The sequence below is a fragment of the Prionailurus viverrinus genome, chromosome C1, assembly GCF_022837055.1.
Source record: "Prionailurus viverrinus isolate Anna chromosome C1, UM_Priviv_1.0, whole genome shotgun sequence".
Taxonomy (NCBI): Eukaryota; Metazoa; Chordata; class Mammalia; order Carnivora; family Felidae; genus Prionailurus; species Prionailurus viverrinus.
This window is the reverse complement of record NC_062568.1, coordinates 202,607,757-202,635,173: the sequence shown is the minus strand read 5'-3', so window position 1 is coordinate 202,635,173 and position 27,417 is coordinate 202,607,757. Positions and strand designations below refer to the sequence as shown.

The 27,417-nt window shown below is 49.0% G+C and overlaps 1 protein-coding gene across 2 annotated transcripts; it reads left to right on the top strand.

The window, feature by feature from the left end:
- The first annotated feature begins 863 nt into the window (after positions 1-863).
- SZRD1 (SUZ RNA binding domain containing 1) lies at positions 864-27,342 on the top strand. 2 transcript variants are annotated; one of them, XM_047869310.1, is made up of 4 exons: positions 864-932; positions 20,370-20,419; positions 22,178-22,432; positions 24,141-27,342. In XM_047869310.1, the coding sequence occupies exons 1-4, from the start codon at positions 882-884 to the stop codon at positions 24,241-24,243; spliced, it is 459 nt and encodes a 152-aa protein (XP_047725266.1). In that variant the 5' UTR covers positions 864-881; the 3' UTR covers positions 24,244-27,342. The 2 variants fall into 2 exon arrangements, with proteins under 2 accessions (XP_047725266.1, XP_047725267.1); XM_047869311.1 differs by having other exon boundaries at positions 867-932; positions 22,181-22,432.
- Positions 27,343-27,417: the final 75 nt, after the last annotated feature.

Below are 27,417 nucleotides of genomic sequence, written 5' to 3'. Positions count from 1 at the left end.
ATGCTTCTCAGCATAGTAACTAGTTTAATTCTTACAATCTACCTTTGAAGCAGCTACTATTATTATCTTTTTTTTTTTTACACTTGAGGAAACTGAAGCACAGAACCCACAAGTAACTTGCATAAGATCACACAAACTTGTTCAAGTTGGAAGTGTCCAAAGTTGAACTTTAAAGTTCAAGGTCTCTACTTCTGTACTGTAGAAAAATAAAGCAGGAATACCGTTTAGGAAGATGCATAAATAAATGTTTAAGGAAATGCTAATGTTTGTATCTGTCATTGAAGACTCAGGAGAACTTTTGTGGTTCTGGTTGGCCAGCTCAGGTGCAGTATTATCAACTAAAACTACCGTTTTAGTTAACAGATGCTTGGAATATGCTTTATGTGAAGGAAAAACTGTAACGATTTTCACCTTATCACATAGAAATAATAAAATGTGTTATGCATCAGATGTTTTTCATCCTCTATTGAGGCATAAAAATATTTTAAGAACTTAAAAAAAAATACGCCATCTGCAGTTCATCAAGATTACCAGTCACTTTAAAAAAAAAAAAAATGTTCTCAGTAATTGCCTGCCCTTAGAAAAGATGGTTCCAAAGAACACACTTTCCCTACTCAGGACGATGACTTCACGTGGAGTCTCTCATTGAGTACAAGAGCTAACACGTTGCCCTTAAGAAAAATGGCAACCTTCTGGTTCCTCTGCCCTTTTCCAAGATGGCTTTCTCGATGCTCATGGGCGCTGGCCAGGCGCTTCTTCCGGGCTTGGCAAGGGGCGGGGTCCATTGAGTAAAGCCTTGCGTGCCGGCGCCCGCGACGGAGGCGCGCTTCAGGGCGCAGGCGCGGGGAGGGGGTGGGGGAGGAGGGAGAGCGGCGAGTAAGATGGAAGATGAGGAGGTCGCTGAGAGCTGGGAGGAGGCGGCAGACAGCGGGGTAAGGAGGAGCCGCCGCCGCGGGGCAGGGCCGGGCGGGACCTGGCGTGAGGGAAGCCTCCGGGGAGCGGGCCTGGGGATGGTTCTCCCCAAGGAAGGGCCCCACACGCCGGGCCGGGCGTGGAGGAGAGGCCCCCGGTCCTTGAGCGCCGTGAAGGCCTCTTAAAGGGGCCGCGTTCCATTTCTCCCTCCACTTTCGCCCGGTGCGCTTCCCTACATCCCCCCCGACGTGTGCGTCACCCGGGGCGCCCCACCCGCCATCCAGGGCCTCTTTGCGTGGCCCCCGCGCCCGCTAGCTCTTCCCGGGACTCTCTGGCCCTTCCTCTCCTGTCGCCGCCCACCCCCCCTCCCGAGTCACCATTTTAAAGTTCATGTGCTCTGATGAGGAGCGACACACGGCGGGGGGGGGGGGGGGGGGGGGCTGCGCTGACCGGGGCGGCGTGCCCGGCTCCGGAGAAGAGCAGCGGAGGGCAGGAGGGGAAATTGAGTCGTCTCTGGTCCCCTCCACTCTGTGCTAAAATCCCCCATTGCTTTGCGCCTTCCGCCACGGTGGGCGAGTCTGGGTTTTTTTTTTCTCTTTCAGTTTTACTCTGAGAGCCCGTTGCAGGCGGGTCTCCCGGGGACCCCGCCAGAACAACCGAAAGCCCGGTGGGCAGCCCCTCTCCCCGGGGACCCACCCAGCGATCTGAGCCCGGGGCGAAGGTCTTGGAGAGTACTTGCCCGAGTCCGGGGGGGGGGGGGGGGGGAGGGGGGAGGGGTGCGATTTGTAAAGTAGCCGCATTCCTGGGAGAGGAGGGGGGAAATGGACCCTTCGACTTTGCTTTTGGAGTTTTTGTTTGACTCTAGAAGCTGTAGGGAAATAGTTTATCCCAAGCTGAAACAGCCGGAGCCAATCCTGTTAGGTTTGTGATTCATTTGGGTCTTTTCAGAGTTTGTGGTTCAGTGGTGACCCTTGTGAAGATGCGGAGATAGCCTTTTGGCCTCCCGGCGTTCGTGTCTGTTCAGTGTTGGCTCAAGTGACCTCCACCTTCAAGGTTTATGTGTTGGGAGTGGGGCGCGGAGAGCTGAGTGTACTAGGGTAGAACAGGAGTTTTGTTTTTATTTATTTATTTTCCCCCAAGCGCCTTTGAGGGTGCTCATCAGAGCTGGAAGAGGCGGAGAAATTGACCCGGCTGCAGAGGGTATCTCTGCGGGAATGTTGAAACTTGGCTTCGCTCGTAGTCTTTTCCCGTGGTTCAGCATTTCTTTCATGGTGTTTCTGTTTTTCCGCTTAGCATAATTAAGAATTTGATGGATTAGTTCGTTCAGAAGGTATTTGATACAGTTCTTATGTGCTGACCATCTTTCTTGGATTTTGACTTGAGTAAGGAGAGCGATTGAAAGATTTTATAGAGAGCAACAGGTGTCTGAGTGTTTATTCAGCAAACATTTTTTGAGTCTCTCTATGTGCTGGACAGTGTGTGTAGCAGTGACTTTGTGCTATAGAATGCAAAATTTCCGGGTACAGGCATTTATTACCTACCACTAATATGAGTGCAGCATTCAGACATGCTTCAAGTACACCCTTCTGCAAAAAAAAAAAAAAAAAAGAAAGAAAGAAAAAAGAAAAAAAAGCCTGGCCTGTAATTTGAATGTGGCTCAAATGATAAGTTTCTTGAGCATCTTGACATTTCTTTGTTTTTTCTGACCTGTTTACAAGAGACATGAGTTTTTCATGTTAGGAAAATAAAAACAAAAATCAATGCAGAAATTCAGAAAATCAATTCAGAAATCTGTGGATTACTTGTGTTTTTCAGAACAGATAAGGATCAGCTAGCCCAGTCCCACATTTTACAGCTGAATGAACCCCAGGGATGTAGGATTTAACTTAGATCTTTCTGATGTTTGTCCACTACGCTTTTGACTATATGTTAGAAGTGCCCGGTGCAGAGATGGAACCCAAACCTTGCCTTGTTGACATAGGAGCAAAATGCAGGTTCCTTCTGTATCTTTTATGTAACTGAACCACTGAAACAGTCTCTAGTTATTGCCCTTTTATAACCAAGGAAACTGAAGTTTAGAGAATAACCTGTCTTGCGCAAGGTCGCACGGATTGGATAGTAAGTAGGGAGCTGGGTTTTGACACCAAAGCCTATCTGACTCCAAGGCAGAGTTCATTCTGTAGCATTTTGCTGTCTCCCTTCCTGGGACCTGTGGAAGACTTGGGAGTTGGGCATTACCTTTATTTTTTCATATGTTTGCTTTCGGCTTATATTTGAAGGCTTTTTGAATTTGATTCCCTCTTTGAATTTCACAAACGGTTTTGTAAATGTGCACCTTTGAAGGAAGGGTGCCAGAGATGGGATGACGTGCTGTGTCCACGTCACTGGGAAACCAACTGATTGTACGTGTCTTTCAGATGTAGCCAGTTGCATATGTAAAAGTTATCCTTTCTAACATTCAAGTGATCCTTTCTAACAACTGAAACTTGGTAATGAGTGTTACGCACTCACCCTTCCAAAAAAACAATCTGGATGGTGAGAAGACTAGTAAATGGGGGTTGACAAATTTTTTAAGTGAACACGCAATCTTTATATAATCTGGAGGTAGTTCTGATCCTTCAAAATAGAGGCTTTTGGGTGATCCCTGCCCTCGGCACCACGAAAAAATTTTGATGTCATACTGGAGGTTTTGTTTTGTTTTTTAATGTTTATTTATTTTGAGAGAGACCGCACCTGCCTGTGTTGGGGGTGGAGGACAGGCGCAGAGAGAGAGAGAGAATCCCAGGCAGGCTCCTGCTATCATCACAGAGCCCACTGCAGGGCTCAATCTCATCGTGAGGTCATGACCTGAGCCAAAATCAAGAGTCAGATGCTTAACCGACTGAACCACCTAGGTGCCCCTGGAATTTCTTACGTGTCAGTACATCTGAGATCGTTTTTTTTTTTCTTGCATATTTTCAAAATACTCAATATTGAGTCCTATTGTGTCATTCTGGGGAAGACTCCAAATTGAGAAATACTCCAAATTTTCTGTAAATTGGCTGCCTTTTGCTGTTAGTTAATGTGGTGGACACTGACCTGATATAGAACTATTCCTTTCCTGTTTCCTCCCAAAGAGTCACATTGCCAATCAAAGGACAATTCAAGGAATATAACTTACATCCCACTAAGGAAATGCTTCTTTAAAAATATACTGCCTTTGGGAGAAATGAAAATGTAAATTGAGTTAATTTTGATTCAAACTCTAAATTCTGTCCTTTGTTTTAAGCACATTTCAAGGGACAAATAGAGCATTTTGTAATTGGAAGACATCTTTGTGCGCCAAAAAAAAAAAAAAAAATCAGATCAACAGTTTGCTCAGTTTCTGACAGTTTGAAGCTTTATATATTCACATGTTTAGGGAAAAAACAAACAAACAAAAAAAGGCATAACCTTGTCCATCGTGTTGGTAATGGGCTAACCTGATCCTAGGGGAAGACAGATGGTACATAAATGGAATTGGACTGGTAGCTATAATGCTTTGGCAGCCTCTCTGATTTCTTTGCATCTCAAAGTTGCCTTTTGTCCTTTGCCAAAGGCAAGTCATGTAACTAATTGGAAGAAAATGTATCTTAAGTTAAAGGACGAGTAGTCTGTCTTCTGGACTAAGAATTCAAATTTATGTTTACTTTCTACCCTCACTGAACCTCTAAACATTACCCCATCAGCAATGCTGGTTGCCATATAAGTCTATAAGAAAGTGTCAGTAAACTCCAGATACCTACTGTGTATCAGGCACTGGGCACAGGCCAGTGGAGGAGTCAGATGGGTAAAGCAGCGCTTTTCTTTAGAAGAGGCATAGATGGGGTACGATAGCTGGGATCAGAGACAGTCTTGTAGAAAGAAGGTGATGTTTCAGACTACTTGAATTAAGCCGTAGAAAGCCTGGGAGGGGTGGGTAGAGTGTAGGGCCAATGTGGATGTGTATAGGCAGCAAGAGAAGAATGTGCCGCATTGGGAGAGCTACAAATACTTCCTTCTGGCTGTGGGGTAAGGGTTTGGCAGGGCTGAATGGAAAGAGACGAGGCCAGAGAGGTATGCAGGGGCCAGATGGGGAAGGGCCTCATTGTATTTGGTTCTGGGGAGCTTGGACTTTGTCCTTACAGCACAAGAGAGCTTTGAAGGCTTAATTTTTTTTTTAAAGCAGAGTAGTGGCATATTTGTTTATTTACTTATTTTGAGACAGAGCATGCGTGTGAGCGCTTGCATGGGGGAGGGGTAAAGACATGGGGAGAGAGAATCCCAATCAGGCCCCATGCAGTCAGCACAGAGCCTAACATGGGGCTTGATCCCACGAACCAGAAGATCATGACTTGAGCCCAAGTCAACAGTTGGATGTTTAACCAACTGAGCCATCCAGGCATCCCTGGCATAGATTTTAATTGAAGAGATAAGAACTTTGATTTACTTCTTGTGTGTGTGTGTGTGTGCGCGCGCATGTGCATGTGCACGCTAAAAGGTGATTTTATTAAAGCTTGGGGACAGGACCCATGGGCAGAAAGAGCTGCCTGATTTACTTCGTATTCTTTGGAGAAGAGGCCATTCTCCCTCCTGGAGCATGGCTTGCACCTTACTTTGGGGTCCTTAGCGCTTCCTGTAACTGCTGTCATTATGGAATATTTACTATAGCTGTGGGTAGTGGGCAGATAACAGTTATTTCGGGGCTACCTGGTGTTGATTTCTTTGTCCTTAGAGTAAAGAAGGCATTTAAGATTTGTGGTATTAGAAAGTACAAATCCAGGTGTCCCATGCCTGTGAAGGAGCCATTTCTTTCTTTCTTTTTTTTTTTATATATTTTTTTAACATTTATTTATTTTTGAGACAGAGACAGAGCATGAACAGGGGAGGGTCAGAGAGAGAGGGAGACACAGAATCCGAAACAGGCTACCGGCTCTTAGCGGTCAGCACAGAGCCCGACGCGGGGCTCGAACTCACGGACCGCAAGATCATGACCTGAGCCGAAGTCGGCAGCCCAACCGACTGAGCCACCCAGGCGCCCCTGAAGGAGCCATTTCTAAGCTGTTCCAGTTCTTTCTGGGAAGATTGGGTCTTAAGGATTGTGATATGCTCAGAGCAGCCTTCTGTAAAGCATTTGGCCGGTTGAGACATGATCATGCTGAGCAGTCTGTCCTTGTGATTCTGGAAACAGGTCTGTTTCGTTATGGTTTCAAAGAAACCGTCATGCACTTTTCACTAGTAACCCCTCTGCTCCTTTCATTGAGGCTGCTTGGGGGGCCTGTTCCCAGCATGCTCTAGGTGTTTGAGACAGCTGCCATGGTTGCTGTGGGCTGGAGATGCAGTCACAGGCCTACTTGCTTTAACTTCTACAACAGGAGAGAACTTAGTGTATGTCTGTAAAGCTTTTGGTAAATCCCTGCAAGAGAAAAGGCACTGTTGTCTAGATCTGATGACTCAGATGTATTCTTGGGGCTCCATCTTTCTTTCCAGTTTCCACCCTTATACTGCAGTGGCTTCCCCACAGGTAATGTCCATTTCTGGCTGTATCAGGTAGAAGCCTTCACCAAGGAGTGGGTTGTTCTTTCCTGCACACTTGCCCCACAGGAATAGAAATTATTTTCTGTCAGGACAGTTACTGACTTGGTTTCCTAGGAGAAGACTGAGTTTAGCTACTTGCGTTTGTGGCCAAAATACAGAATGAAGAGTGTGTGTGTGTGTGTGTGTGTGTGTGTGTGTGTGTGTGAAGTAGTAACCATAGAGATTTCTCTTGCTGAAGGGTTTTTAACTGGTAGCCTCTACCAAGCATCCTTCTCTGTAACGTTGAGCTCCATGCAGGATGTTTGATGGGAAGACAGAGGTGAAAACCCACCACCGCAGAAATTAGCAACAAATCCTGACCTCAGTCTTTATGTAGATAAAAAATCTTATCCCTGAGGTTAAAACATTTCAAGATGTCCCTCCCAGTAAGTCATCCCCTCCCTGCACCCAAAACTCTTTCCCTTATAAAATGAACACAGGAAATTACAGTCATTCTTTCCTAAAAGGAATAATATGTACGGTTGAAATTGCATTCTTCAGGGTTGTGATCCTTAGACTGTTCGAACTCGAGTCTGGAGAAGTCAAGTTTGTCCTCACTCTCCCTGGACCTTGAGAGCCAAATTCTCAGCCCTTATGCTCTGGCATTTGGCATATTCTTGGCCCAGTACGAGCATTTGTGACCCTCCAGCTCTCAGTGCTGTTTTTGCCACCCAGTTGCACATCTCATTGGTGAGTGGGCTCTGCCCGTAAGCCCACACAGACTCCCAAATCCCGCTGGCCCCTTTTGGAAGGACTTCTTAGATAGCGTCTTAAGGGCTCACTACAGGCTTTGCGGAGCGCATTTTCACATTCATTATCCCAGTCAGTCTCCGTGACCTGGTGATGCGTAGGTGTTTTTATTCCTAGTGTCCGAGAGAGGAAGTCACTTGGTCGGTCTCAGCTCAGCTACTGGCATCCTGAGCCCACACTCTTAGGGACCTTTTTGGACTGTTTGTTTACCTTTGCGTTTCAGCAGATAATTAACCAGTTAACTGCTTTAGGATGTTTAGTTCCTAGTTCCTTTGAAGTATTGTTATTTGTTTCACCTGGGATTGACCTTCTGCCTCTGTAGTCTGATGATGAGTTGATAAATTTCTTGTCTCTGAGAAACTTGAATTTGGTTCCCAAGAGCCAAAAGGACACAGTTGCTATCAGTTGTTTTAAATTTAAAACAAAACAAAACTTTTTTAACTTTAATTTTATTTTTAAAGATTTATTTATTTTTGAGAGAGTGCAAGCGGGCAAGGGGCAGAAAGAAGGGGTGGGACAGGAAATCCAAAGCAGGCTGTGTGTCGCCAGCATCGAGCCCAATGCGGGGCTTGAACCCACAAGCCACGACATCATGACCTGAGCTGAAGTCAGACGCTCAGCCAACTGAGCCACCCAGGTGCCCCTAAAATTCTGAGTAGCTTCCACACCCAATGTGGGTCTCAAACTCCTGACCCCAAGTTTAAGAGGCTCATGCTCCACTGACTGAGCCAGGCAGGCACCCCTGCTGTCGATGTAACACTAAAAACAGTGACTGCAAATGACATGCTCGTTGAAATCTTGATCATAATTGGGAAATAACATCTGGCCAAGTGAAAAGAGATAATATAAATATCTTTTGCTCAGATCTCTTGAGAAGATTTAACCACTCTGCTTGCTATCTTAAGGATCCCTGTATCTGTAGTTGCAGACTGGCGGCTCTTGGGTATTCAGCCTATGTACTTTCGCGGGGTGCACGCTTCGTTTATATATTGAATTTGAATGCTTTTCCCTGGGCCTTGGTTGTTCTCCCGTCCTCTGTAGTCCCCACTTTATGTATTGTGCGACCTCTTGCGATCCTTCCTGCTTACTTCATTGGCTCGACCTGGAGGCATTGTGTTTGCTGCCCCTGCTTAGTGCCATGATTCTAAGTAGCCTTTGATGACAGGGCCCTTGGGCCTTTGGATGAAACTTCCTGGTGGTATAGGGAGGAGGTAAGAATGACTTTGTTCCATCCCCCAGTGTCCAAATGCATTGTATTTCCTCCTGGGAGAGGAGCCTTGCTGTCTTTATAAAAGGAGGAAAGAGCAGGTCACTTCTGCCAGTTAGTGACCCATTTCCTCCATCCATGGCAGTAACAGAAGTCCGAAGGCGAGGCTGACTCTTGAGGTGCCTGCCAGGTCTGGTTTTGGGCAGATCACTGCCTACCTTTCTCTCAACTTCCTTTTCCTCTTTTGTCACCTGGGGCTAATAAAATCCCCCTTGCCTGGCAGTGAGGGTTAAATGGAGCACACAGGCGGATGTTGGGGTAGCGAGTACGGTGGCCGTGAGCGTGAGGGCATTCCCCAGCCACTCCAGTAGAGTCTCTGCCTGGTTAGAGTGGCAGGTTCCTAAGACTGGCTGAGAGGTCTCTTTCTTGCTCCCCCTGAGAACTAATACACAGTTTTCTTTGAATTGTAAGGGACAACAAGCGTAGAGAAAGGGGAGCCCCGTTAGATTCTACCCATTATTTTATTCCAGGGACAGGGCTCGCCACCCTACTCCCCCTCCTGCCTGTTCTGCGCTTTTAAGCTAAAGGGTTGTATGGATTCCCTCCCCCATGGAGACTCTTTGAAGAGGCACTGGAAGCAGAAGGAAACAGTGTCTCAAGATTGCAGTTCTCAGTTTCCAGGCCCTCCATCCTGGGCTACGTCTATATCACCAGACTCGGTCTGTACTGAAGAATTGTTTCCTTTAGGGGACTTCTTCGCAGACTTAAGGTCTGGACTTTGTTGTGGTCTGCCACTGCTGTAGCCCCTCCTTAGAACCCCTCAGCTTGCCCTGGCCTGGCCTGGGGTGCAGAGCAGGCAGGGTGGTATTCCCTGTCTGCCTTTATCCTACCTTCGTAGTTCCTGTGGCCACCCACTAGCCACTCCTGAACGTTTTTGCTTCCTCCTCTTGACGTTTAGGATTCAGTTTTGTCACTTACAAGTCGAGTGGCCTTAGGCAAGTCATTTAACCACTGAGCATGCAGCACGGCTGTTGTATGTCCCATGGATTATGGTGAGGGTGAGGTGGTGAAGGGAGGGCCAGAGACTTCCGTACACACACCTGCAGCAGGTGCTTGGAGTGTGCTGCCACCGCCACTACTGCTGACAAATGCGTGTGGCAGCCTCAGCTCTTACTGGGAACACAGGTAGTGTTGCTGTGTTCAGACCCAGATAGACCCAGTTCAGATTCTGGCTCCCCTCCGTACTGTGGTGGAACCACGGTCAAAGTACATAACCTCTCAGAATTGGTTTCTAAATCATTTGTAAAATGCGGCTATCTTTCTCTCTCTTTTAATGTTTTTAAACAAAAATTTTTTAACATTTTACTTACTTTTGAGACAGAGAACAAGTGGGGGAGGGGCAGAGAGAGAGGGAGACACAGGATCTGAAGCAGGCTCCAGTCTCTGAGCTGTCAGCACAGAGCCTGACGTGGGGCTCGAACTCACCGTGAGATCATGACCTGAAGTCGGACACTTAACTGACTGAGCCACCCAGGCGCCCCTCTTTTAATGTTTACTTTTGAAAGAGGGGGTGCAAGCAAGGGAGGGGAAGAGAGAGGGGGACAGAGGATCCAAAGCAGGCTCCAAGCTGAGACCACAGAGCCTGATGCGGGGCTCGAACTCACTAACCGCAAGATCATGACCTGATCTGAAACCAGACGCTTAACTGACTACTGAGCCACCCAGGCACCCCAAAATGGGGCTGTATCTCTAGAATCCCTGTTTCACAGGATGGTTCATAATTCATGTGTTGGGTACTGTTTTAGGAGCTATGGACAACTGTAGTGAAAGAACTTTCTTCTCCTAAAACTTGCTTTCTAGTGGAGAAAAATGGACAGTAAACAATAATGTTTTATATACGCACCCAATGAAGAAAAACAAGAGAGATAAAGAACGTAGAAAATGACTGGCAGAGGTGCCATTGTGTGTGGGGAGTGCAGGGGCAGGAAGGTCAGAGAAGGCCTCAGTAAAGATAGGCAGAGAGACCTGAAGGGAGTGAGAAAGCAAGTGTGCAGAAGAAGCTGGTGGAAATGCGTTCCAGGTAGAGGGAACGGCAAGTGCAAAGGTCCTGAGGCTGGAGCATGCTTGTTTTATTTGAGGAACAGCGTGGCCCAGAGGTAGCAGGGAGCCGGATCCCCTAGAGGCTAGTAGGCTGTGGTGGGTATTACCTTGAAATAGGAAGCCATGTGAGGGTTTTGAGCAGAGGCTGACTTGGTTTTCAAAAGGATTATTCATTCTGGTTGTTACGTGTAAAATAAACTGTAAGGGCAAGAGTGGGAACACGGACTGAAGATGCCATTTCAGCTGTCCTTTCGAGGGCTGTGGTAATTTGGACGAGGGAGGTCACAGTAGCAGAAGCGTTGAGAAAGTTCGGGATCTGTTTTGCAGGTAGAACCGACGTGGGGGATGAAAGACATCAGAGCTGAAGCGGGGTGAGGAGAGGGAGTGTGGGAGGAGCAGGCTTGGGTGAGTGAATGAAGTCAAGAGTTTGGTTTGGGGCCTGGGGAGTTTAGGTCCCTTGTGAAATCGGAGTGGGGGTGGTGAGTCGGCAGCCGTACACCCACTGATGTGTGGAAGGCCGTGGAACCAGATGACACCGCCAAATCAGCCAGCGGAGTCACAGAGGAGGGGAGGTGCAGACTCTCCAACCTCGGGGGCCTGGAGAGGAAGAGGAGCCTGTCCTGTACAGGGAACGTTAACTGTGGGCATGAGAGGAGCTACCAGGGAGCTGGGAGGGGACCGGCAGGCTGGGATGGACAGTACTCTGAGGAGGGAGCAGCGAGCAGTGTTGGACGCTGCTGAGAGGCTGAGTGAAGTGAAGGTGTGGAATTGACCGTTGAGGTCATTGGTGACTCCGGCTGCAAGTTTCAGCAGGACGGGGGGCGTGTAGAGAGCAAGATTGATGAAGTTGTGAGTGTCACTTAGAGCAGGGCCTGGGCTGAACGTTGGGCACCGGGCGAGTGCTGGTTGCTGGCACACCAAAATGACAGGACCCGCCACAGTAGGATATGCACATCAGTAAACGGCATGCCCCTTGCCTCTTGGGTCCCTAAGGTGCTCAGTTGCTAGTTGCTGAATTTTTTTTTTTAAACGTTTATTCATTTTTGAGAGACAGAGAGACAGAGCATGAGCAGGGAAGGGGCAGAGAGAGGGAGACACAGAATCCGAAGCAGGCTGCAGGCTCTGAGCTGTCAGCACAGAGCCCGACCCGGGACTCGAACTCACCAACTGCGAGATCCTGACCTGAGCCGAAGTCAGACGCTCAATGGACTGAGCCACCCAGGCGCCCCAGCTAGTTGCTGAAACATTAAATGTATAACAGATACATCTTATTCTAAGATTGTATCTCAAGCAGTGTTGTCTAAGCGAAGTACCATGTTAGCCACGCGTGTGATTTAAAACTTCCCCAAAGCCACATTTAAAAAGTATAAGGAAACAGGTGGAATGGATTTTAATATTTTTTTAAGTTTTATTTATTTAAGTAATCTCTATACACCCAGCATAGGTCTTGAACTCACAACCCTGAGATCAAGAGTCGCATGCTCTACCAACTAAGTCAGCCAGGCACTCTGGCTCAAATTCAGTAATTTCAATATTTAGATTAAAAATTTTTAATGTTTATTTTATTTCTGAGAGAGAGAGAGAGAGAGCGAGCACGAGCAGGGGAGGGGCAGAGAGAGAGGGAGACACAGAGCCCAACCTGGTGCTCGAACCCAGAAACTGCAAGTTCATGACCTGCAGTTGGACGCTCAACCAACTGAGCCACCCAGGCGCCCCTGAATATTTTAAATAGAATGCAGCATACCCCAAATAGTATCACGGTCAGCACATAATCAATATTGAAAATATGTTAATGAGCTGTTTTACACCTTTTTTTTTTTTTTTTTTTTTTTTTTTTTTTTTTTTTTTTTGTCGTCATAAGTCTGGGAAGTCTGCTGTGCATTCGGCATTTACAGCACATCTCAGTTGGGACTGACCACGTGTGAAGTGCTCACCAGCCACGTGTGGCAGTGGCCACTGGACCGGGTGGCGTGGCTGGAAAATGTGCCCAAAGGATTTCCTCTTCCTGGGCAGGTGCAGAGAGCTCCTGAAAGCCTTGAAAACTTGGGAAGGAAAGTGGGAAGTGGCTTCCCTTCCAAGCAAGTGAGAATTGTTTTGTCTCTGCAGCATATCCTCCCCACACCCCCAAGCCCTTCATGGTTTTCTGGAGCCCCTGGTTTCTTCAAATTTGTACCTTGCTGGTCCTGGAAAGTGTAGCTGGCTTTCTGCAGCAGCTTTTCAAGTTGCATGGATACCAGCTAATAAAGACCTTTGCTGAATGCAGCTCAAGTAATATCCAATGGATTTCAGTTGAAGTTATCTCTTATTTGGGGTCCCTTTTTTTCCCCATTTTCCTTTCCCTCTATTCATGTTTTCATCCTCTTTCTCCCCAATGTTTCTGTGCCTCTCTCTTTTTCTTGAAAGTCTGTTCTTTAGGTCTCTGCCATTTTCTCTGACTCCTAACAGGTTCACCACCTCCCCATTTCTCTCTCCACAGTGCTGTCTGTACAGCTAGCACAGCGACTGTGGTTCCCTACCAGTCTTCTCCCTCCTGGCTGGGCTCTCCTCTTCAGCAGAGGTTGCCTTATCTCTGGGCATCCAGCATCTGGCACGTCTCCTACCTTACAGTCAATTTGCCACAAAATGCTTGCCTCCAACTTTTTTCTTTTTCCTTTTCTTTTTCTTTTTTTTTTTTTTTTTTTTTTGTCACAGTGAAGCAAAAGGACAATGGCTTTTGAGATACATTAACAAAGTGTAGACTTCCTTAGGGAGGGAATTTTAAAACTATCCTGTGCCCCCACAGTGACCCATTTAATGTGGAATGTTTTCCTTGCTGTGGGAGTAGCAGAGAAGGGAGGAGTGTTCTGTGTTCCTTCAAACAGACTAACCTGTCTGTATTAAAAAAGGGCAACTGATGAAATCATGGCCCGGATGTCTGGTCTCTCAACTTCTGAACTCTGCCTTTTTCAAGATTTTACTTTTTTTTCCTCAAGATTTTACTTTTAAGTAATCTCTGCACCCAACTTGAGGCTCAAACCCACAACCCCAAGATAAGAGTCGCATGCCCCACTGGCTGAGCCAACCAGCAAAAAGCTTTTTTTTTTTTTTTTTTTTGACTTAATCAATCATGTTTGCCCAGGAGTTGAGTTAGTGTTTTGAACCTGACTATGTTCCTGAATGAAACATCGCTGTAGAATCAAACCTGGAGTGGTAAGACATTGGGGGCTTCTCTCCCTGGGTTAGCCAGGGTCAGTAGATGAAGCACTGTCCACTGCCACAGCACTGACGTAGAGAAACAAGGCAGGGGCTGAAACAGAGAGTTAACAGAGTTGGTGTGAAGGTGGTTTGGAAAAGTGTGTGGATCGCACGCCTGGACTTGAAATGGCCAGCGGTGTGCTCCAAAAGTACACCCCGTTTTATCTGATAGTGTTAAACCAGATTTTGCTGTCTGTAACTGTGAATTCTTGTGCTTCCCTCCTAAGTGAAATTGAGGCTCTCCCAGGAATAGGCAGAATCCCATCCAGATGCGTGATCTGGGAGACACAGGTGCCTTGCTGGGGACACAGAAGGCCCTGTAGCCAGGGGAGTGGGTGCTGAGTTCCTGCCCAAGACTTCCGGAGACCAGGCCCAGCCTGGCACTGTCGTCCGTGCTGGGAGTTCAGGGCCACACATGTTGGAACGAGGCCTGCCTTCTTCCCAGCATCTTCTCTGCGTTTTGCTGAAACGGTGTCATTATGTTCGTCAGGATCTGTCAGGCTCCAGTTCTGAGAGAAACCCTGTACCCAGGGCTCAGTCTCTTCTTAGATTTCCCCCAGTGTCTGTGGACGTGTGCTCCCCAGTGTGGGATAGCGGGACACGACCAGACAAGCCTGTGGGACACAGTGGTTCACGGAGAGCCTGAGGAGAAAATCAGAAAATGTCATCTTCTGAAATGGAAACTGACAAAGAGAAGCAAATCATCTGAGAAAAGTCACTTAAATAGTAACTTTGGGTGATAAAAAGAGGTTATGTCCTAACTCAGGGCCAGGAACCTCCATTTAATACAAGGTTTCTTGAATTCTTAGAAGTTGTGTTCGTCGCACTGGTGAGCAAGGATTCTGGTTATCAGAGGAGGGGGTGCGGTAGAGGAGCAGGATAATCAGCGTCTTTGGCACTGAGTTGGGGGGAGGCTGGGAGTGGACAGCAGCAGGTCAGGCACCAGAAAGGGCGGGGCACCGTGTAGCAGAGGATGTGGGTTTGTTTGCTGTCTATTGTGAGTTTGGCTAGTTTGTTTTCATTTATTTTGGGGAGAGTGTGCGCTCAAGCGGGGGAGGGGCAGAGAGGGGTGCAGAGGATCCAAAGCGGGCTCTGCACTGAAAGCAGTGAGCCTGATGTGTGGGGTTCAGACCCAAAAACCATGAGATCATGGCCTGAGCCAAAGTCGGATACTTAGCTGACTGAGCCACCCAGGTGCCCGGAGAGAGAGAGAGAGAATCTTAAGCATAGGGCCCGTTGTGGAGCTCGATCTCATGACCCTGGGATCATGACCTGAGCAAAAATCAACAGTCAGACGCTCAACCCACTGAGCCACCCAAGCACCCCAAGTTTGGCTAGTTTGAGTCAGTCCCCCAGGGCTTCATCCATCACCCCTAGGTAAACTGATAAAGTCTGTTTCTTGAATATTCAGGTCTGAGAGTATGGCTGTGATGATGATGAACTTGAACTTGCTGTAATTTGCCCCAAGGCCCAGAGTAGCCTGTTTATTTCTCTCCTTTGCCTTTCTTCCACTTCGCTCCCCTTCTCACCTTTCTTTTTTTTCCTTTCTCATTCCCCTCTTAGAGCCACAGCAGTGAATCTGTCACTGTAACCTGCCTCCCCTTGCACATTCATCCCGATCCTCGTGTCTCCTTTGTTCCTTTTGAAAGAGGTGGCTGCGTAACAGATTAGGCTGAGGTGTCCCTTCTCTGCTCTTCCCTTCATATGCCTCTGTTCCCCAGCTTTCTGGGGGTGAGGGGGCTCACAAGTGTGAGCGTTCCAAGGTTAAGGGCATCAGCAGCCATTGAGGCTGTGCTTTTTCCCTCAGGTGAGTCGAATTTGCAGGTGTTGTGTCTGATTCATTCACCTGTGGCCGTGGCCTCTCCTTTGCCTCCCACAAAGGACCAGTGCTGTCCACAACTACCTTGCTCCCCACTGTGCTTCTTCACGACCTCCTGCCTCCACTCCTTTCCTTCTGGTTTTGCTTGTTCTCTCGGACCAAGAAGGGTTTACCTCATTTTTGTAGAGATGTAGCCCCACAGGGCAAGTGATACCTGTGTTTAGTAATAGCAAACCATTTTTGTTTTTTGTTTGTTTTTTTACGTTTATTTATTTTGAGAGAGGGAGAGAGAATCCCAAGCAAGTTCCATGCTGCCGGCACAGAGTCCGATGCAGGGCTCAATCCCACAAACCGTGAGATCGTGACCTCATGGTCATGAGCCGAGATCAAGAGTCAGGCACTTAACCGACTGAGCCATCCAGGTGCCCCTGCAACAGCAGACCTTTTGCTTAGGATTTTGACCCAAAGAGGAGACCCCTTACCACCCCCCCCCCCTCCACCCCCCGCCCCATCATCAGAACACAGCACATTGTCTTCTGGAGTCTACTCAGTGCTACTTGGCAAAAAATAGCCAGGAAAAGTCATGGGAAATCAAACTTTTCTTAGCACCTCACCTCTGATATGCTTATGCTCTAACACTTGCCTTGTGTCCTGGTGACCCCTCGTGGCTCTGAGAAGTCATAGAGTGATAAGCTTATGTATGGGTTTCTTTCACTACCTGTGGAGGTTGAGCCTCTAACACAGAAGCCTTGACTTTGGGCCAGAGTTCTGTTCATCCTCATGAAAAGAGAAGGTGCTCTTAGGTGATAAGGTTTCTTGTTGGGTCCACATCCAGATGCTTCCTCACACAGCATTGTGGGGCCTTTGGATTCCACTGGGCTGTTGCATCTTTGGAGAAGACAAGCATTCTCCTTGCAGCGTACCCGGTAGGAAAGTTTTGGCTTGGTGCAGCTCTTCAGAGCACGAGACAGAGCAGATCCCTTGCAAGGCCTTGTCCAAAAAGAGAATGGACTGACTCATGATACCTGGATAGACTCCAGAGGGAGTTGCAGTGCCCTCTCCGTTTGCGGGCAGGGCACTCCCTCTTAGCGGGGCCAGCTCTGGGCACACTGGTGTCCAGCTGGCCATCCTGACGTAGTCAGGATCAGCTTTCTACCGAAGCTGTTGGGATTTATATCCCGTTCTCTAATCCGATGGAAGAATTCGTCCTCAGCTCTGATAAGCCATCCTGCCTGATGTGATGGAGCTTGAAGGGAGTGTTAGTTATTGGAGTGCCGGAGAGCAGTGTGGAATTCAGGGGAGATGAGGAAGAGAAGACCAGCGTCCAATGGCTTTACCATCTCCAGGGATTCAAGCGCTTGTGGGGTTGTAGCAGCATCAGGCAGGGCCCCAAAAGGCCCTAGGTGTTGGGCTGCCTCTACGATTTACTACTTTGTGACGTTGAGTATGTTAACTTAACCTCCCTGAGCCATATCACCTTCATCTGACAGAACAGGATAAAAGCTCTTTTGTCCATCAAACCAGGGATGTGTGACCGGAACTGAGTGTTTGGGGGAAGCGTCTTGACAATCCTAAAGTATTATATTGACATAGGTCATTATTTCTAAATTTTTTTTAATGATTTTATTTATTTTTGAGACAGAGACAGAGCACGAGCAGGGGAGGGGCAGAGAGAGAGGGAGACACAGACTCCGAAGCAGGCTCCAGGCTCCGAGCTGTCCGCACAGAGCCCTAGGTGGGGCTCAAACTCACAAATAGTGAGATCGTGACCTGAGCCGAAGTCGGATGCCCAACCGACTGACCCAACCAGGCGCCCCAGACGTAGGTCATTATTTCTAAAGCCAGTAGCTTATATTATATGCCAGGGATGCTGGTTACATTCTAATTTGGGGACAGAGGCCCATTTACTCATACATGGTCCATACATAATGCCCTCTTGAAGGGCTTTTCTCTACCCAGGCTCCATTTGCTGGGCATGGGCAGATTCTGTCTTCCCGGAGGCCGTAGGGAAAAAAAGGAAGCAGTTTGTTTTCCTGAGAGTCTCCTGGATGGGGCCTCTCAGATTCAACTAAAGTAATGTGTATTCATTTTACCACAGTTAAAAAAAAAAAAAAAAAAAAGACTCCTGTGTTAGGCTCCTTTGCCTATATGCCTTACTTGGCCCTCATCATAATATGAAAGTGAGAGTTCATGTAATAAAGTTTAAAAATGTAGAGCTTTCCCATGAAAATCTTGAGTTTGGTCTTGCTCTGGCCCTGTAAGCCAAGGCTCTGCTGCCTGGACCGTGGAGGCATTTGGTTCTGACCTTGTCTGAAGGCCTCTAAATCCCACAGATGTTAAACCTTGCATTTATGATGGAGACACTTGAGTAGGAAGTGTCATTTTCAGATTGGAGCAAAATGATAACACTGTGGAGTTTTAAAACTGTGAGTTACTTGAAGAAGGCCTTGAAAAGTCCTTAAATGGTAATAGACATCAGACTAATATGAGACATAGTATCTACTCAGGTTATAACACTGGTATTCATTAAAAAAAAAAATTAGAACAATTAATTCTGACACAGACCATGCTGTGGGCGTGGATTCTCTTTGCATGTCTGTTAGTTCACAGGAAACATCCAGGCTGTTCTCCCAATCTCCGTGTCCCTTTTCCATTCAGTCATTAGAGTTGTTGAGTGCCAGCCTGGGTTCCAAGCTTGAGTGAGTTTTCCATCTAGTGGCTTCCTAGCCCCTCCAGGGAGTTGAGGGGATCCTCAGAATGCAGTCCGTTGTGCTTGCCTTAATACATTTGGGGTATGTCATAAAAACAAAAACATATAAACACAGCTCAGCACCTATCAGAATGAACGTCAGTGTCAAACTGGATTGAAATCTGGCTTTGTATGGTTAGTCCAGCTTCACAGTGTTTATAAGAAGGAGACAAAAGTAAGAGCATGGAAAGATGAGAAGGAAAATAGGGAAACGTTCCAGGGAATACTAACCAAAAGAAAACTTGGCATGGCTTTATTAATATTAAATAATGGATTTTTTTTAAATTTATCTTTTATTTTTATTTTTAATTTTATTTTTAATTTTTTAAAATTTACATCCAAATTAGTTAGCATAGAGTGCAACTATGATTTCAGGAGTAGATTGATTCCTTAGTGCCCCTTACCCATTTAGCCCATCCCCCCTCCCGTAACCCTCAGTTTGTTCTCCATGTTTATGAGTTTAAATAATAGATTTTAAAGCAAAGAAGATCATTTCATAGTAACAAATGGGACAAGTTACTAGAAGATAATCTTTGATTTTTTTTCCGGAGTCGATACACGTAGCAAATCAGCAAGAATTTAGAAGTTCTGAACATTATAGTTAACTAGCTTGAACCGTACCCATCAACTGTAGAATATAGCCCTTTTCAGGACATGGGGAACATTCCTGAAAACTGGCTACGCACTGGGCCCTGGGGTGGATCTCCATGCATTTCAGAGACTTGACTGGCAGTTAAGGCAGTGATTCTTAACATTTTGCAAGTTAACAACAACTTTGAAAATCCTGTATACCCTATAAGTCAAGATTCTCAACCTCAGCACTACTGACATTTGGGGCTAGGCAGTTTTTTGCTGCGGGAGCTGTTCTGTGCATTGTACCATTTTAGCAGCATGGCATCCTGGACTCTACCCACTGGGTGCCAGTAGCACGTCCCCTCTAGTATTGGGGGTGGGGGGGATGCGTCTCCAGACATTGCTAAATTGTCTTGTGGTGGGCAGAACCACCCCTGGTTGAGAACCACTCTGATAATAAGTCTTTTTTTCAGAGAGAGAACCTAATTGTTTCATACGGTTTTTTCCTTCTTCAGTAGCTGAATGGTGCTGTCCTCACTGAGGACAGCTGAGTGGGATGTTTGTAAGAAAAAGCAGTGAGACAGCCAAGGGGCCTGAAGGTTTGGTGCTTGCTCTATGCACAGCTCCCCTGTCCAGTGTACAGACCCTTGTGCATGAGGGCGTGGAGGCATCAGAGTTCCTGGCCCTGAGGGCTCACTGCTGTCCAGTGTCCCAGATGTGAGACTTCTGTTTTGTTCTGGGCCTTTGGCTAGGTGCTAGTCACAGAGTTCAAGTCCATACGGGGGGGGGGGGGGGGGGGGGGGAGGCTATACATTTGTGATACATGTGATTATGAAGGAATGTAGAAGAGGGAGAGCTTATGTCTGAGAAGCAGGTGATTAACTGTACCGGACCAGAGAAGACTTTACCAAGGAGAGGCAGACATCAGGCTGGGTGTCGCAGGAGAAATGGAAGTTGGCAAAGGGAAGGTGGATCAGCGTGCGGGGTTCTGGGGGTTAGTAACAGTTCAGTTTCACAGTGATGTAAAACAGGAACAGAAGATAAAGGAAGGTGTGGGTGAGGCGTGCTTAGGAACTTGGACTTGATCTGACAAGCGGTCTAGGGGGTTTTAATGGGGAAACAACCAGATTTGTGTTTACAAAGTTGACTTGAGTGGCTCTGCGAAGGACAGATTGGAGGCTAGGAGACTAGTTGGAAGCTATACAAAGAACCCAGCTGCATGATGAGGTCTAGAACTATCACCGTGGCCATGGGGATGGAGGGAGATGAACCCTCAGGGAGTCAGTTCCCGAGCCCCAGAGTCTAGTAAAGGGAGGTCTGCATCCGTTACCTCAAAGGAAACAGTAATGTCCCTGGTCAGAGGACACCATCCTTAGCTCTGAAAATAAAGACATAAGTTTTTATCTAAGAGAGATTTTTTTCCACTTTTTATATACATTTTTTTCCTCTAGGAAATAGACAGACGGTTGGAAAAAAAACTGAAGATCACACAAAAGGAGAGGTAAGGCTGCTGTCTGGTCTGAGGGCTCATGCTCTGCCGTGTGAGAGCTGGGCAGTCAGTGGTATTGTCCAGGTGGCCATTAGGTTTAGCAGGGCAGGCTCCCGGGCAGGCTTCTGAGCGTGTCCCTCAAGGACATGGTGGTTTGAGGCTTTGAGAGTAAGGCTGGAGTGTCGCATCTGCCTTCTGACTTCGTGGTACCCTGTGTGAGGTGGTCTGGTAGAAAGTGGGGAGGTGGTGAGTCAGAAAACTTAGGTTTTAGGCCTGGCTGTGTTCCAGTTGCTCTGAGGTTTGGGACAAGTTGTTTTGCCCTCTGGACACCAGTTTCTTTCTCTGTGACATAACGAGATTGGGCAGATGATTTCTCTGGGCCCTCTGTGACGTGGTGGCTAAGGGCATTGTGGGGGTATTCTGGAAGAAAAGATGCTCAGAAATTCTTGAAGACTTATTAAGGATACCCCACCCCCACCCCCACCCCCCGACAGGGGAGAAGGCGGGTTTCAGAGCAGGTGAAATTGACCTCAGCAGTCTGACTTTGGGCTTAGGTAACCTGTTGGCTTCCCACAGGGACTAGCGACAGGGAGGAGGAGGAGAGGACCTCTTGGACTTATCATTCCCCAGGGGACGCCGGGGTGCCCTGCCTGCCTGCTAGTTTCCTGGCTTCCTGCCTCTTTGATCAGATTGCTGGCTCCTTGTCTGTCTGCTCGTCTCAGCAGCTGCACTGAAGTCTGGTTACAGTCCCCTTGCCACACTGTTCCTGTCCCCCCCCGGGACCTCCCCTGGCGGCAGCTGAGTTCACCAGCTCCTTCCCCTCCTGACAACCGTGGCTCTGAAAACAGGCCCCCTGCAGGCTGTTTGGTTCTGAAGAGAAGCTAGTTGGCTGCTCTGGGGAGGGTCTTTGTGGCTACTGAGAGGTGGTCACTCCTGCCCGGATCCCTTTTTTCTCTTGTGGCTTTCGTTTCTTTCCCTCTTCCTGTGTTGTTTTCCACCTCTCCTGTGGACTCGTTGCCTGATGTGCACACCCAACAGCCTTGGACAGTGCTTCTCCTCTGAGCAATGTCAAGCACTGTCTCTGGGATCGTCCTTCACCCCAGCCCCGCCGCGTCCAGGATACCAGAGAGCCCGGGTGAGGGAGGTGTCTCTGCTCAGAACCTCTTCTGGAGAGATGACCCAGTTGTCTGGTGTAGCTGGTCTCTGGGAGGCACAGGTCACTTACCAGAAGGCTGAGGCAGTTTGGTAAATCCTATCCTGATGCCAGGCAGGGACGGTGGAGTGGGCTCCTTTGTAGTGTTTGACTGGTGTGGGCACATGTGGAAGGCTGTGGCTGGAGCGAACACTTTGCTGACCCCTAAGCTAAGGGCTCCTGCTACGCCAGCCTGTTACACTCTGCTCTGTGTGTAGGGAAGTCGGGATTTTAACTGACACCATTGGATTCTGGGCACGAAATGTTTTGCCACAGGGGCAAACAGTGGTTGGTGCGACTGTGAACCCGGGTGTAGAAGTCCCAGAATGAGATGGTGCTCCCGCCCCATTTGCCTGGGGTGAGGTCTGAGGAGCAGGCCTGAGGACGACGTGAGCTTGTGGCAAGGTTGCTCTTTTGAGACGCCCAGGAGTGAGAGTTCTGCTGTCTGGTCTGAGGCCAGAGAACAGCGGGTAGAATTAGGAGGAGGGAGGGGAAGGTGATGGGGGCGGTTGAGGGACGTGGATGGGGCCTCCGAAGTCAGGGGTAGGACTTGTGAAGCTCTGTTTGCTCTTTGTCAGCAGGAAATCCAAATCTCCTCCCAAAGTGCCCATTGTGATTCAGGACGATAGCCTTCCCACGGGGCCCCCTCCACAGATCCGCATCCTCAAGAGGCCCACCAGCAACGGTGTGGTCAGCAGCCCCAACTCCACCAGCAGGCCAGCCCTTCCTGTCAAGTCCCTAGCACAGCGGGAGGCAGAGTACGCCGAGGCCCGGAAGCGGATCCTGGGCAGTGCCAGCCCCGAGGAGGAACAGGAAAAACCCATCCTCGACAGGTGAGTGTAGCTGGCAGGGCTGACCATCGACCACTCTGCCCGACCACCTTACAGGGGAGAAGGGGGGGCGGCCTGGCTGCACGTGGAGGAATGAGAAGCAGGCACAATCGGGGCTGGAACCAGGACGGCTCCAGCTGCCGGCCCTGGCCTGGTGGGCAAGTTCAGTGTCTGCTGCGTTGGCTCAGGACCGCAAGCTTTGAGGCTGTGGTTTGCTGGCGGGCTGCCTCTGCAGGCACCGGGGGGGCGGTGTGGCATGGAGGTTAAAGGCATGGACTTTGGGTCAGAATCTGCCATTTCCTTCCACTTAGGGCTGCCTGACCTCTCTGTCCCCTCATAGCCTAACAACGTATGGGGGAAATGGGATGACACAGTACCTGCCCCGTCAACTCGTTGTACAAGTAAATGAGCGTGGCATTCTGAGAACCTCACCTCGCACAGTGGATGGTGCCCCGTGAAGTGCTTAGATGTTATCTTCTGGGTCTCAGAATAGCTCTTTGTAATGTTTTATGGATTTTCTGAATCCTTTTTCGTCCCTGGCACTTTTTTCTTTGCAGTCCTAGAGGTTGCATTATGTAAACGTGTCACCTCTTGCTAAAGCTAAAGCAGTATTTGTTAAAATAGCCTCTTTCTTGGGGCGCCTGGGTGGCTCAGTCGGTTGGGCGTCCAACTTCAGCTCAGGTCACGATCTCGCGGTCCGTGAGTTCGAGCCCCGCGTCAGGCTCTGGGCTGATGGCTCGGAACCTGGAGCCTGTTTCAGATTCCGTGTCTCCCTCTCTCTCTGACCCTCCCCCGTTCATGCTCTGTCTCTCTCTGTCTCGAAAATAAATAAGCGTTAAAAAAATTTTTTTTTTAAATAGCCTCTTTCCGACTTTGGGAGGCCTCCTCGGGCTAGCTGTTCTGGGGCTTGCACCTTCTTCCCATCCCTCCATTAGTCTGATAGACTTTTCTTCTCTAAGCCTTCACTTGGCAGAGTAGAAAAAGTCTGTTCCCTTTTAGTCTTCTGTGTCAATAGGAGTCAACCATTAACCTCATAATTTGGAGAGAAGCAAGAGGGCGGCAGTGGCTGATGCTGGATCCCTCTGCTGAGCTCTTGCTTTGGGGGCTTCACCTCTGCTTGATACTCTGACAGGTCTGTGCCACACGATTCTGTGGGGGCTGAGCTGCCTGAGGTCACTGCCTCTGGACAAGATGGGCCCTTGAGCGCTCCCCTTGCCCTCTAGATTCGGGGAAGAAGCGCTGTTAGCACTCAAGGTGAATGTACACCACCTGCCCCACCTACCCACGGGGGCTTCCCAGCTTGGAACAAGGCTCCCTGAGTCCACATGTCAGAGAGGCGAGGTCAGGGAGCCAGAGTTGGCTGATAGCCACTTTGGCCTCTGCCCCAGCTGCAGTTTTAAGATTTGGTTTTAAGATTTGGGGACGTCTTTGGGGCGCCTGGGTGGCTCAGTCGGTTAAGCGTCCGACTTCAGCTCAAGTCATGATCTCGCAGTTCGTGGGTTCGAGCCCCGCGTCGGGCTCTGTGCTGACTGCTCAGAGCCTGGGGTCTGCTTCGGATTCTGTGTCTCCCTCTCTCTCTGCCCCTCCCCGTTCACGCTCTGTCTCAATAATAAATAAACGTTAAAAAAGTTAAAAAAAAAAAAAAAAAAAAAGATTTGGGGACCTCTTTGATGTCCTTTTTCAGGCCTCCCTCTGATCTTCTTCCCTCCAGGCCAACCAGGATCTCCCAACCCGAGGACAGCAGGCAGCCCAATAATGTGATCAGACAGCCTTTGGGTCCAGATGGGTCACAAGGCTTCAAACAACGCAGATAAATGCGTGCAGGAAAGGATGCTGCCGCTGCCGCCGTCACCGCCTCTTGGGTCGTCCGCCACGGGTCGCACTGCCGTGGCAGACAGCTGGACTTGAGCAGAGGGAACGACCTGACTTACTTGCACTGTGATCCCCTTTGCTCCGCCCACTGTGACCTTGAACCCCATGCACTGTGACCTCCCTCCTTCCCCCCCCCTTCCCACTGTGATTGGCACGTCTATAAGGGCTGTCCCAAGTCAATGGAAAGGGAAAGGGTGGGGGTTAGGGGAGGGTTGGGGGGACCCGCAAAGGACTCAGTAGAGAGTCAGACAGTGCCACTTGGCCACTTGGGGTAAAGCCAGTGCCAGCAATAACAGTTTATCATGCTCATTAATTTTGGGATTTCAAAACACAGATGAGAACTCCCGCCACCCACCCCCAAGTGCATGTCTTTCATCACTTAAAAGCAAGTTCCATTTGAAAATATCCTCTTTTTTTTTTTTTTTTCTCCTTCCTATTTTTTGTTTGTTTATACAAATCTCTGATTTGCAAGAAAAAGTGCATGGGAGGGGTTTTAGCAGTTTAATGAATTTTTAATTGAGAAAGGGTAGTTTGGTAGTCTACTTAAAAATGTTTCTGGGAAATTCACTAGAAACATTAACCAATCGGTTTTTGGTGAGCTTAGCTTCTGTATTCCTACTGCCGCCCAGAAAAGGGGCAGGGCTCTGCAGCCCCCAGGACAGATGAGCACCCCATGCCTATACCTCCCTCCCCCAGCTGAGTCCCAGGGGCATCTTGGCCCTATCTGAGACTGGGCTAGCTCTACAGGCTCAGAGAGCCTGGGGGAGGGTGCTAACCCCACCTCTAGTATTCTGGGAGTTAGGGAAAGTGAAGACTTCCCCTTCCCATACCCCTCAGGGCGGTTCCCTGCCAGCCAGGCTTGCTCCTTCTAGAAGGGAGCAGGGACTGAGATGCACTCCGAGCTCAGAAGTAAGGGGTGTGAGACTTGCTCGGTGTTTGGCTGTTAGCACAAGGAGAGCCAGGAGAGAGTGGCTCCAGGACTTTGCGCCTCCTGCCTAGTGTGCTCGGAAGGTGGAGAGATCTTCCCGCTCCGGAGGGTCTGTGAGCACCGTCTCTGCGGATGGCACCAGCTCAGTAACCGTTCCTGGTACATTTCCTTTGTGAAATCACTACCTTGGGAGCAGACCATTCTGAATACATTTGGGAAAAGGCACGCTGTGCATTGCAAAGATTGGTGATGACAGACTGGTTTCCCATAAACCCAGGCGACCCTTCACCCATTTTTCTGGAGCGGGGGCTTGGAATGAAGTCAGTTTCCCCCTCTGTCCCTGGAGCCTAGAGATTTGCTTTGGCCCTTTAAGGTGGAAGAGGCTAAGAGGGCCCTGCCCAGAGCAGCTGTGTGTGTGTACAATCTGGGTCCTCTCAGGCTTTCTGGTCTCTTCCGTTGCACTGCGCCTTATCCCTCAGCCAGCCGGATGGCCTCCCCGCTCAGTGGATGAGTTTTGGAGTGGGCGGTATGACGTTTTGTGATTAGGGCAGCTTGTGGTGGCCAAGGTGGCAAGCACGGTTTTGCAGGCTCACTCCGCCTTTGGTTCACCTGGCTCTCAGCCCTGCCCTGTGGGAATGTAGGCCGGGCCCAGCAAGCCCGCTGCACCTCCCGCTTAGGAAGGGCCGGCTGCCTGTCGAAGCAGCAGCTAGTCCATAGCACAGCCTTATAACCAACCGTGAGAAGCCAGGAAATTGTCCGCGAGCAGAGCTGGGACAGAACTTCAGTCATGGAGAACCCACAGGGCGTTGGGTTGTGCCCATGGGCCGTTCTGAGGAGGGATTCCCTCCGGGAGTGGGCAAGGGAGAAAGTTGGCTGCTGTCTTTGTAGTTCCCCTGCCCTGACCGAGTTTCCTCATTCTAGATGTATAGTGTCCGTCCCTCATGTAATAGTGGTTTCTGGCCCAAGATGAGACCGTCCTTTCAGTTGGAGACGGGCACAGAGGTAGGCCAGGTGGCACGGCCAGGAGTGCCAATGCGCAGCCGTCGGGACCACCTGTTCTTGCCCACCCCTCCCCTAGTGGGAGCCAATGGGAAGGCTGGCTGATGGGCGTCTGTGGATTGACGATGGAGTAGGGACGGGTGTTCCCACCTCCCTCTGGCCAAAGATGCGGCTCTGCCCGCTGTGTGCCTGCCACCAGCCACCAGCGGTCGTACCCTTGGCTTCCCAGATGGAGAGGTGGCAGGCAAGATTTTAAAAAGAAAGAAAAAAGTGAAAATGAACTGTATTGTGTTGGGGGGAGGCGGGAGGGGAGATGGGAGAGTGGTTTGGATTTTGTGTGTGGGTTGTTTTTGTTTTTTTTGTTTTGTTTTTTTGTTTTTGTTTTTTTGGTAGTTGTCTGTAACTTTCCTTAAGTGCTTTTTTTTTTAAATTTTTTTTTTTTTTTTTTTTTTTTTTTAAAGTAAGCTGCAGGCTTTGGCTTGGAAAACCCCAGGGGGATGGGGGGCAGAAACCTGAGGCTGCTGCCCCTTTATCTGCCTTCATGGTACTGTCCCCTTCCCCCAGCTCCTCCCTGACCCCGTGAGCCAGGCCTCAGACCTTCCAGCTAACCGCTTCCCATGAGCCACTATTCTGATGTCAGCCTATAACCAAAGGAGCTGGGGGTCCGGGCCTGGTGACCAACCCTTCTCAGCCCACTCAATCAGGGTGCTCCCCACCTGCAGGCAGGAGGCAACACCCTATCTGCTACCATCAGCCCCTTCCAGAGCCCACTGCCCCGCCCTGCCCTGTCCAGCCCAGCCATACCCTGCTCTGCCCCATGTGGGGATGCTCTGCTCAGGGATGGGCCGGCAGGGCTGCCCCAGCCTCCCTGGTAAGCAGAGACTCTGGAAACCTCTGGGGTCCTGTTTTCTGGCCGTGCGATCCCAGGGGTGCACATGGGCCCCTTGGGTGTCTGAACAGAAGGGCATGGGAGGAAGGGCCGCACCCCTGCAGTCCTGCTCTGCTGGTCTAGCGGGCAGCTGCCTACCCCACCCCACCCCGCACCGCGGGCTCCTGAGTCGGCAGATTAAGCATTTTATAAATTGTATTTTAAATACATGTTTTAAACTTGTCAGAGCCTTGTCCTCATTTCAGTCCCTGGCCTCCTAACCTCTTGCTGTGCCTGCCTGTTTAACTGCTGGGGGAGCTG

What these genes read in the sequence shown, in the direction of transcription:
- SZRD1 (XM_047869310.1), top strand. Translation starts at nt 882, where the DNA reads ATGGAAGATGAGGAGGTCGCTGAGAGCTGGGAGGAGGCGGCAGACAGC. An exon ending in AGGAGGCGGCAGACAGCGGG is followed by an intron (nt 933 to 20,369) that starts GTAAGGAGGAGC and finishes TTTTTCCTCTAG; the next exon opens with GAAATAGACAGACGGTTGGA. An exon ending in GAAAAACCCATCCTCGACAG is followed by an intron (nt 22,433 to 24,140) that starts GTGAGTGTAGCT and finishes TCTTCCCTCCAG; the next exon opens with GCCAACCAGGATCTCCCAAC.